We start from the raw sequence: 11208 nt of genomic DNA, 5'->3' as shown, positions 1-11208 counted from the left end.
GGTCACCCTGCCCTGTCCTCTGCAGCCACCCAGCCCTGCCAGTGGTCACTGCCAGGATGCCAAACGCCCTGGAAAGGACACAAGGGCTTGACACGAAATCTGCTGGCACCTTGCCACGAGTTTGCAAGCTGAGATCAGCATTCAGGCTCCTCTTGTTGCTGTTTGTTTTCTGCTCTGCTCCCAACAGCCCCCCCCTGCGCTGCGGCCGCTGTCGCCCTGCGAGGAGAGGCACAAACAAAGGTGTGGCCATGGCTGAGCCCTGGAGGGGCTGGTGGGACTCCTCCGGTCCTCCCCCTCCTCCCGGGACTCGGGCTGACCTGGGATGTGTCTCTCGTGTGTCCCCAGCTGGTAGCAGGAGCTGGAGCCTGTGGGTGGCTCAGCCAGGGAAGGAGCAGCACGTGGAAGCTCAGTGCTGGGATCCCTCTCACACCTCTGCTTTGGGACCAGCTGCTCTTGGAAGGCTGCAGATCATCTCCAAAGGGCTTTTGCACAGCTCCAGGTGGGGATTCCAGTCCATGCATGGCTGAGCCTTCAAAAGGTAAGTGTTGAAGTGGCAGGACCAAGGGGATGGATGGATGGATGGATGGATGGATGGATGGATGGATGGATGGATGGATGGATGGATGGAGCTGATTTTCTCAACTCTCTGACCATTCCTAAGCTCCCAGGCAGCTCTGCAAAGTGAATTGACCCACAGCAGGACATTTACCAGCTCTGTCATATCCCTATCTCTCCTATGACTCCTTCACAACGCTGAGAAAATTAATAATAGCTGGTAACATTTGCAAACACCACAAAAATGTAATTGCTGAGGCTCTTTATGGGCAGTCAGCTATAAGAGATGAGAAAATTTGTATTTATATCAGCATATAAATGCCCTGGGCTGTTCTCAGAGGGCAGCAGTGGCCTGTCCTTTTGTGTGGTTGTTTCAGATACAGAGACCAAGTAAGCAGAGCTGTAGCAGAGCTGAAGGATGGAGAGCAGCTTTGCCTGTGGAGAACTGGATCCTCTGACTGGTATGTGGATAATGAGCTTCCACTTTCCTCTGCACACTCATAGCAGAGACTTGTGTAACTTCATTTTAAACCCAAGAATTTATTGCTTGTGAAAAGACTTTAGTGCTTAGTTTAATCTGGATTGTGTGACTTCAGGCACAATGGAGCAAATATTTTGAAGTTTGGAGAGTGCTGGGCAGCTCTGTAACTGTTCATAGCCCTTCCAGCAACACCAACCCCCATTTCATGCTGCTTTCTAAAGAAACCTGCTCTGTGAACCTCCTCAGCCTGAAAGCATCACAGCTCAGTTCCTGTTGAGTGTATTCAATGAGTTCACAGCAGGAGCTTCTCTCTATCTGATGTGTCACTTATTTTTTTTCCATAAAAAGACATGAGCCATTCTTTCACGATTAATCCTGTATGGCTGGGGTTTTTTTAAGCAACTACTACAAACAGGATTGAATTGGGATATCCAGCTCAGTCTTCTTAAAATATGTGCTAATATCAGCAAGGATTTTGCTGAATAAGCACAGAGAGCTGAGGGAACTCAGCACACACTGAGATACAAAAGCATCCCAGACACAATTTTCAGGAGCAGTTCTGTGTTTCAGCTCAGTGATCTGTTCTGGCTTGGGCATGAGGGCAAACTGTCAGTAGTGAAGAGATGCTAAAGTATCTTTCATCTCTTGATTCCACAGCTGTGGCCTTGGCTTGGAAGAGTCTCCAGGAAGCCAAAGCAGTGGTATGTGCAGTTCAGGGAGCACTTGCTGTCACACACCTTTATCTCTTTCTCTCAGCTAAATTCCATGGAAATACTGCCATTGAAAACAATGTGAACCTTCCACTTGGTTTGTCTTTTCCCAGTGAACACATCACCTCTTTATTTGCTAAATAACAAAAAGAGGATAAAGGGAAAAGCATGGAATTTTACCCACTTTCACAACACTCACAAAGTTCACGACAAGAACAGACAAAACTTTGCCTTGCTTGTGTTTGAAGCCCTGAGCAGAACAACAGCTGGGACATCCTCTGCATTCCCCCTGTCTTATCATCCTTAGTGGGGAACATGATGGAGCTGTGAGCACAGCAGCTGCCATCAGAACTGACATTCCTTGGATAAATGCAGAATATTATCCCAATCCAGGGGTGGTGCTTGCCCAGCAAAGGCCTGACAGCAGCATCCCACTGCTGAAGTTGCTCTTGGCTGGGGTCACCTCCAGCTTAAGTTGTTTTTAAAAACATCAGTAAAAATCTGAGGCACACATGCACAGTGTAAATAAAGGAGAGAGGTGATTTCACCTCTTATCTTCCCAGTCAATTGCATTCTTTCTAACTGTAGGAAATGCCACATGGAACATGCTCAGACAGGCCAGTATTTACACAGTAACTAGGAGCTGCAAAACTAATCAGAGAAGCAGTGGATGCCAGCAAAAAGCAAGTCCAGAAAAAACCCAAAACATATGTCTCCCTTCAAAAGAAAAATCTGCTTTTTCACAGCTACAAAGGATTGAAAACAAATTTTATCATCAAACGTGGAGCTGTGCCAAATCCCAGGCAGCCAGAAGAAAGCTTTGGCACGAAAAGAGCTTTGGTGAGTTCTGAGTTACTGGGAAACTGCTGACATGGGACTGCTGTGGTGCTGGAGGGAAGGTGACAGGAGATAGTGAAAAACCCTCTTTATTAAGACAAGTGTGTGTTTTCATCAGCTTTCTGTTGTGTTCCCAGAAAAAAATACCACAATGCACAGGAAGTCACACCTTGCTGGGGAAAGCTCAGGCAAAAGCTGCAGCATCAACACCCACCAGCTACAGCACAGTAAAAGCTCCCTGTGCTTCTCCTCTAAGAGTTTCTTCCCCAGAGATAACCTGAAATTATGTAAATGCAGCATTTTGTTTGCTAACTTTGGCAGGAAATACATAATGTGTTCAAAATAGTTTCTAAAAGATGAAGTGGGAGAAGAAAATTTAACCCAATTCAAGAATGTTCTTGAAAACAAATGACAAGAACAGACTTTCCTTGTTATTTTTATATCAGTTAAATATTTGTTTCTGAGGTGGTTTATTGGCTGGGAACAGTTTCAGCTGCCAGCCTTTAATATGTATTTAATATTTATGGGCCAGGTTTTTTGGGGGTTAGTCCCCAGTCAACTTAGCTCTTTGATTTTAATGGTTAGGGAATATTTATGACATTTTGACATTGACATAGTTTTGATGTGCTGTAGATGGCGAGAGGAGCAAAGATGAAACAGCTTTGAGTGAGAAAAAGAGCAATGAGATTGCTCCAGCCCACAGGTAAATAATAACCTGAGTGTACAGCACTTGGGGGGTGAGCTGGTGAAGGCACACATAAAGGGATTTAAAATTCTGGGATGCAGGACTTCAGAAAAAGTTTAGCACATTACTGTTTATTAGGGGGAAAAGAAGGAACAAAAGAATCACCAAACAATTTCTCCCTCAGCTGTGACCAACAAGGCAGTGGAGGAAGGCAGTGCCTGATATCAGTTCTCTGCCCATGCTCATAATTTCTCATATCAGATCACAGTTTGCACTGGACTTCCCTAATATTATCTTCATTTGCCAGACTGCTGGTGACTGGCAAAATGCTGATTCTGTGGGGATGCTGAGGTCACCATCAGAGCATGTACAAACTCAGCAGTCACTCATCTCAGTGTGCTTAATTTAGACCAATTTAATAATTTTTAATCCTACATACTGACCTTTGTTTCTCTTTTTCTGTAGAGAGGGGAGCTCTGCTGTTCTCTCCCCTGCTCACTCACAGACCTGTTTGCCTGAGAGCCCACCCAGGATGTCCCCTCTGTCCCCCAGGGCAGCCTCAGGACGCTGCACCCCTGCCAGGAATTTGGCTGTGGATGGAAAAGGCTCAGCTGGGACATGGGCACCTGCAAAGAGCCTGGACAGCCCAAGAAGGGACAATTTCAGGGAGCTGGGATATTCAAGAGGATTCCCAGCAGAGAAGGAAAAATCTCCCTGCTCCCTGCATCACCCACCTCTCTCCCCTGCAAGGAGCAGCTCCTTCTCTGTCCTGTGTGGCAGCAACACTCCCATGCCCACGGCTCTCCTGCTTCCCAAATTCCTCCTTTCAGCAGCCAGCAAGGCCAGAGATCAGAAGCTGGAAGAGCTGTGGAGAAAATCACCCCAAAATAAGTTAGAGCAGCTCAAGAAGAGGATCCAGGAGCAGAAGAGGAAGCAGCAAGCAGCAGCCAGGGAGCAGGAGCGCCTGATTTTTGCTAAAGACCCCCTGCCAAAGAGAGCCCTGAAAAGAAAGGTCTGCAGAGTGGCCTCTGCTCCTCCTGCTCCAGCTCTCAGAGGTCAGTGGTGGGCTGGAATCTATGGAGAAAGGCTGGAACTGGGTATTCCCAAGCAGTGCTTTGGCACAGCTGAATAACTCACCACAGATTCCACCCCTCCCTGTGGTATCTGGGGGACATCACCCATGTTCTTGTGATAAATCCATTTAATAAGTCCAAAAAGTCCAAACCTCCCTGTGCTCTGCATCCCACCCTGCTCACTGAGTTCACTTCCCCACTAGATCTATTCCCCAGCACACACAAATTCATACATTTCCTCAAAATTGTAAAGAATTTGCTGCAAATCTATTTTTTCCTCCCCTTTCCTCCCACATCCTTCCTTTTGCCACATATAAAACACGGACTAGGAGCCAGCAGTACAGTAGGAAGGAAAGGCACCACAGGTATTTAAAGCAGGAATTGTGTAGTTCAGAGGCATTACAGGGGATTTAACAGTTCATTCAGTGGTGTGGATCTGAAAGCAAATATTATTAGACCTTCTTATCCTGCTTTGCTGCTAAATTTGGGGCTGAAGAGCCATCCATCTACAGCTGTCACTTTAGTTTAGTGTGGTTCAAGATCTCGGGTTGCTGGGAGCAAGGAATGGAATCGAGGATTACTGAGGGAATACAGGACTAGAGGAGCCAAGCTGAAAAGCCTCACGTAATAAATCTCATTGCTGTAATAGCATTAGTGTTAATTCACTGGCCACTGGCATCCCTGGCACACCCTGCCAGCTTCCAGGGGCGTTTCCCTTCATTTGCTCCCTGCCACCTTTTGCAGGGATGTTGTGCCAGCCACGTGTTCCTTTCCAGCTGCACTTTGTGTCACCAGTGCCTGATGTTACCCCTCCCAAAGCCAGAAGCCAGACCACAATCCAGGCTGAGCCTCCTTGGGACATTCCCAAGGGAAGGCTTGTTTAGTTTGTTTTTAACCCAGACCATTTTACATAACTGAGTGAGGGAACTGCCAGACAAACTGTTCCACTTGTGGGACAGACACAGCCTCTGAGGCTGGGGATTAACAGCTCCAGACACTCAGTTCACTGCATCTTGTTTCACTTTGCTGTACTCTGCTGCTGAAAGAAGTGTGGCCCAGCTTCTTTGCCAAGTATTCCCTCTGTCAGACACCTGCAGCCCAGCTTTGGGGGCCCAGTGCTGCTTTCCACACATGCAAGAGCTCAGCTGCTGAATGCCAGCATCTGCACAGCTCCTTGTAGCCTAATGGCTCTCAAACATTTGTTTTCTGGGTTTTAGTTTTTTAGTTTTTTTCTGAACCCAACCCTGTTCTCTCCTTGCCTGATGAAGAATACAAGGCAGAGAAGGATTTAGCATCCCTGGGCAAGGAAGGGATTATTAAAAAGCCCCAAAGATCCCAGGTTAGCAATGAGGTACCATAATTGGGAACTTCCCCAGGTATTCAGGGTTTGCTCTGGGTGGAAATGTTGGCCTGGATCTCCAGAGGCACCAAGGGGAGGTGTCTCACTGCACAGCATTTAGGGCAGGGCTGTTTATTGTGTTGTATGGACAGGCAGGGTCATGGACAGAGCCTCAGGGAAGGATCCAGGCCATGGCTTCCTTTGCTGGGTCATCTATACAACAAAATAAAATAAAGGAGGAGTCCTGCATGTTTGGTGACCAGTTTCAATAAAAAGACTCCTTCTTTTGCATTCTAAGGGAATGGGGCTGGGATTGGATTGTTGGGTTCAGCAAGTTTCATTTTAGCTACGCTGATTCTTTTCTGTGTTTTCTTTTTTTTTTCACCTCCTGATTAAAGACCAAAAAGAGAGGAGCTCAGCATGGAGAATTCAAACACAACACCAGAGGCAGCTTTCATCCAAGTCCTGTGCTCTGGAGAGAGCAGTGGCAGGGAAAGGTAAGGATGAAAACCATGAGAAATTACAAGGACTGATGGACAGAACTGCCTGCAGCAATTGAATTCCAGACCTGCCAGGATTAAAAATCATCAGAAATGAAAAATAATTCCTGTCTGCTACCTATTCAGTTCTGTTTCCCTAATGAATTAAGGGTGCCACCAAAGGCAGGGATTTCCTGGCCTGCCAAGCAGGGACTGAATCCAGGCAGTGAAAAGTCAGATAAATTATCCAAATCTCAATTTCTGGTCCTCAGATTTATTTGTCCTTAGGTATTTCTAAGGGCAGATTTGAAATCCTGGTGTCATTTTAGCCATCTAATGCTATAGCTTTGCATAGAAATGGTTGCATTCAGATGTTGTGGGGAAGAATTGGAAGTACTGTGAGTTGTACTTCACACCAGCCAAGTTCCCAAGTATCTTGTGTAAAGCAGAAATAAAAAAAATCCAAGCTCTCTAATCCAGATGGAATTATCAGCATAGCATGCTCTAGTCCCTAAGTATGATTTAAAATGCATGAAATATGTAATAATTTCCTTCTCCTTCCTTTTTTTTTTTTTTTGTTTTAATGGATTGTTTGAAAAATGGCTTGCTCTTCCTCTGAGAGTGGGTCATAATAAGACCATGCCACATGAAGCATTCATCATTGTAACTGCCAGTGTCATGGTGTCTTTATTGGCTATTAGTTTCTGTCACTGAAAGAGCCAAGGCAGGGCTACAAAGAGATGAATGAGGGGCAGGGGTCAGAGCCAGAGTACTCAGGAATTTGATGAATTATAAATTTGCTGTAGTTAACAAAAAATTAAGTCACCACGGCTATAAAATATTCATCTGTTCGTAGGTAGGGAAAGAACCCAGGAGAATATTTAAATCAAAAGAGTTTCTTCTATCAACTGTTCTCATCAGGAATGCAGGCTGCTCTTGAACTTTAGCATCATAGTTGCTGTAGTTAATGAACATGATGCAGATAAAAAGAAGATTTAATTGAAATAAACAACATGGTGAGGCTAAGATTGTTAGATCCACATATTAATTTGTCTGGTGCATTCAGAGGAGCTAAGACAGGGTACAAAAGAAATGCATTTTTAGTACTGCTGAACACAAAACCAAGTGACAGAGCAAGGTGTTTCCTTAAAGACACAGATGGATCCCAGCCCTCCTGAGCCCAGCAGAATCTGGCAATTCCCTCTGTGCTCCTGATGTGGACTGATCTGGTGATAATTCCCTCCAAAGGAAATCCATGGGATTCTAGGAAGTGACTTCAGCCCCATGGGAGGGCAGCTCTTCCTTGTCTGGAAAACATCACTCCCCGTGACACGATTCACACGAGCCTGCAGAGCAGCTCAGAGGTGCTGCCAGTGAAGAAATGAAAGTTGTTGGCTGTGACTCCTTCAGTGGCCGTGTACAGAGGAGAAGCTATTGCCCTACACTGTTCCCAAAGCACAGGGGAATCTCCCTTGGGAAATCCTTGTGTCCAGCAGCTTCCCTGACTCCTGCTGCCCACAGCTCAGCACACAGACAAGTTATGAGCAGCAGCACAAAAGACCTGACTCAATCCATTGACAGAACCACATGAGCTGAGGCTGATGCCGATTTCAGAGTAAAATCTTTCCTATAAAATAAACTTGAGTATTTTAATTGGGGGAGATTTTGAGGGGGTAGAATTTCCATGCAAAACCCAACTAAGTACCTGTTCAGCCACCTTGTGCTGGAGAAGTGTTTGAAATAAATACATAATTGTGCAAGTATTGGCATGCTGTGAATGCAATCTGAAATTATGAAGTAAAACAGTGATAAATGTTGTCTATTATGTGACACCACCTATTAGGCAAGAGTAATTTGTTTGTGCTGCATTCTGCACCATTTATTTCTGCATTAGACATTGTCTCTTGTCCTGTATCCTCCATTGATTCTTCCACACCACATCCTGCTGATTCTCACCAGTTTAAAAAGGAATTAATTTCCTCTGGTGTATTTGAAGAATCACAAGGAAAAGAATAATTTTGTTATCCTCTTCCCTTCAGTTCTCAAATGTGCTGGTACCCAGGAAGTCCTGACCTTTTCTCAGTGTTCTTGAGGCCTCTGGGAGTCAGTGGCTTCTAAGTGAAACTTGTAAGAACTGTGTGAACACACTGCTAGTGTTAAACAATATAATTGCTGGTAAAGCCTTAGGAAAGCACTGAACCTTCACATTTTACACTCATGAACTCATCTGATTCATGACTCTGGCAGTCTCCAAAGTTTGAGTACTTTAAAAACATTTTATCATCAAAGTAGCACCAACTTTCTTCTTATTTTAAACCTGCTCTGGCTGAAACTTTTAGATCTCCCCACACTTAGAGTGTGATTCCTGGAAATCCCCATTAAATAGAATTGAATGAGAGGGTTACAATAGTCTTTCAAAGAACATGTGGGGCTTTAAAAATTAAATACAAGCTCTGTTTCAGGTATGAATCTACCTGGTGTTTCTGCATGGAGAGAAGGTCAGAGGTTGGCCAGAAGGCTGCTGGGTCCACCCCCTTCACTTCCACATTTGAGGAGCAGAACTGGAGAGCAGAGCACATCAAAAACCTTTGGTACAGCTGTCCCTCTACAGCACTGGTTGATTTAGAACACCTGAAAAAAAAGGATTTATTAAACCTAATTGTAACAAAAACTTTCTAGACCCTTCTGAGCATCTTTCTTTAATGGCTCTTGCAATAACAATTGGCCACTGCAACTTCAAATTTCACCTTTACAGATTTACCTTATCCCTTGAATATCACAGAATTTACAACAGACATGCCAATAGTCCTCAGAGCTGTGGTAGGAGATGCACACTGTAGATACAGGAGTTGTTACTCTCTGAAATAATTACATCACTGTTGTTTCCAAATCTTTCCCACAGAACCTTTGGAAGGAGCTCGAGGATTTGAGGCAATGCCAGTGATGGAAAACAGCTCCAGAGTGAAGGGAAATGAATCTGTGGGGAAGAGCCCTGGAGCACAAAGAGCTGAGGTTGCACCCAGCAAGGCTGAAAGGGGCAGCAATGCACCCACAGAGGATACAAACCAAGCACTCAGGAACCTTCTCCTGCAAAGCCAGCCCTGTGAGGAACACAGACACATCAGGCTCCCCAGAGATGCTGTGAAACACCAACCCCAAGGGATCCATTCTCCTTCACCTGGACTTTCATTAACTAAAGACAAAGCCAAGCCCAGCACCTCAGGAAACTGCAGCAGAGGAAAAAGTACATCTGCTCAGGGACAGAAAGGGTCTGAGAAAGAAAATCTTAAGCAACCTTCAAAGAGGAGGGTAAATCTTAAAAAACCTCACCCCTACAGCCCTGAAAGCGTTCGGGAATTTATGTATCGAAAAAAGGCAGAAAGAAAGAAAAAACTCCTCGAAGAGAAAAAATCTTTGGCTCAGGCTGTGGAGATGAGGAAGGAGAGGTTGCAAGAAGTGTACAGGAAACAAAAAGAAGCTGTTGGGAAGAAATCATGTCCTGATGAGATGCATAAACCCATTGGGAAAACGGGTTCTGCCAAAGGAAATCCTCAGTGTGAATTTGAGCAGGTAAGTCCTAAGGAGTGGCAGATTGAAACCCCTCCAATCCTGATCAGTGCAGCACCATGTAGGCATGAAACACTTCATACCAATGCTTTGAAGGGCCAGGGAGAAAAAGTTTTATCTAGGAAAACAGAGCAGTTAGCTTATAATTATGGCATAAACTGCTGGGCTCATTAGTAGGGCTGGAACCCTCAACTTTAGCCCAGAAACCTGGAAATTTCCAGTGCCTGAGCTAAAAGAACAGGTTTGCTGTGTGGTGTGGGCAGTTTTCCAGTTACATGAGCAAATTATTAGGTGGAATAAAGGCCAAACATGATCCTCCTGTTGCCAGCTGTTGAGTGCTTACACTGCTGGGCTCTTCTCTTTCAGGAGCAAACCAGTGAGGGAGTGCTGGAAAGGAGTTTCATGGCCTGGGTGGATGAAACATCCTCTCCTCCATCACCTGAAGATCACACAAGCAGGTACTCAGACATAGAAGGCATCCTAGGAAGCCTCTTTCTCAGCTCACACTGCAGACATCTCTCTTGCCTTTTTTAACAGGAATCAACTCCTAGAAACAGCTCAACCACCTAAAAAAGGAGAGGCATCAGGTCCCCCAGCACCACTGGAATCCAAATGCTGGTTTCCCTGTCCCCTGAAATGTGAAGACCTGAGGGACTGCTCTCCCCCAGCTCTGCACTCACTTCCTCTGAGCTTTGCTGTTCCTCAGAAAGATGCAAAACCTTCCTCCAAGGACTCATCTTTTGGGCTTTCTCCACACAGAAGCAAACAGGATCGAGTGAGAGCCATTCACAGTCTGTCCAGGGAACTTGAAGAAAAGATTGACGTGGCAAGGAAGAGGCTGAGTGCAGCCAGCTGGGTTAAAGCCTGTGCTGACAAACAAACCACAGAGACAGCTCTGGACCTTTACAGTGATCCTCCTTCTGTCCCAGAACCTGAGACTTCCAGGGATGGGCAGGAGAGAACAGTGACTGCACAAATGCTTCTGGACACCACAGCTCCTGATGTGCTTCGTGTGACATCCCATAGGGAACGCCATGGACTGGGCAGGACTGGCCTGGGGGGCAGCACTGAGGGAGCAGCAGCCCTGGGCAGACAGAGGGAAATGCCAACTCCTTTGCCTGGTGGGAATGCTGAGAGGGAAGGATTGCCCTGGATCACTCATAGTGCAGGACAGAGTCACCTCAGCTCTGCAGGAGACCTGAGCAGCACTGTGCAAGGTAAATCCTCTGACATGGCACAACAGGGATGCTCGGGTGCCACTGCCCAGGTGTTTCAAAGCTACAATCAGGGGTTAAGCTTCATCTCCCGTTGTCTGTTTATTAGAAATGTTGTGCCTTGGAAAATCCTTGAGCAGTGGCTCTCCTAGGTTTTACTTTCCTCCTGTCTCCTTGCACATGTGAAACTACATCTCATAATTTTATCTGTGGCTTCGCCACTAATTTTGGGCATGTCACTTCTGGTGCCTAGGCTTTCCCAGAAGTA

At 45.7% G+C, this 11208-nt stretch overlaps 1 protein-coding gene across 1 annotated transcript in view; it reads left to right on the top strand.

The window, feature by feature from the left end:
* Positions 1-324: 324 nt before the first annotated feature.
* The window catches only part of CCDC187 (coiled-coil domain containing 187), a 33762-nt gene continuing 22878 nt past the window's right edge, over positions 325-11208 (top strand). The window contains exons 1-11 of the mRNA XM_056505328.1: positions 325-538; positions 933-1016; positions 1694-1737; positions 2493-2586; positions 3217-3286; positions 3734-4323; positions 6079-6177; positions 8622-8750; positions 9062-9729; positions 10093-10184; positions 10264-10943. Coding sequence (XP_056361303.1) covers positions 974-1016; positions 1694-1737; positions 2493-2586; positions 3217-3286; positions 3734-4323; positions 6079-6177; positions 8622-8750; positions 9062-9729; positions 10093-10184; positions 10264-10943 — 2509 coding nt within the window. The 5' untranslated portion in view covers positions 325-538; positions 933-973. The remainder of the gene's footprint in view (positions 539-932; positions 1017-1693; positions 1738-2492; positions 2587-3216; positions 3287-3733; positions 4324-6078; positions 6178-8621; positions 8751-9061; positions 9730-10092; positions 10185-10263; positions 10944-11208) is intronic.

This window comes from Oenanthe melanoleuca, chromosome 17 (assembly GCF_029582105.1).
Source record: "Oenanthe melanoleuca isolate GR-GAL-2019-014 chromosome 17, OMel1.0, whole genome shotgun sequence".
NCBI classification, from domain to species: Eukaryota; Metazoa; Chordata; class Aves; order Passeriformes; family Muscicapidae; genus Oenanthe; species Oenanthe melanoleuca.
The sequence above is the reverse complement of the archived record's forward strand: the minus strand, read 5'-3'. Positions and strand labels throughout refer to the sequence as shown.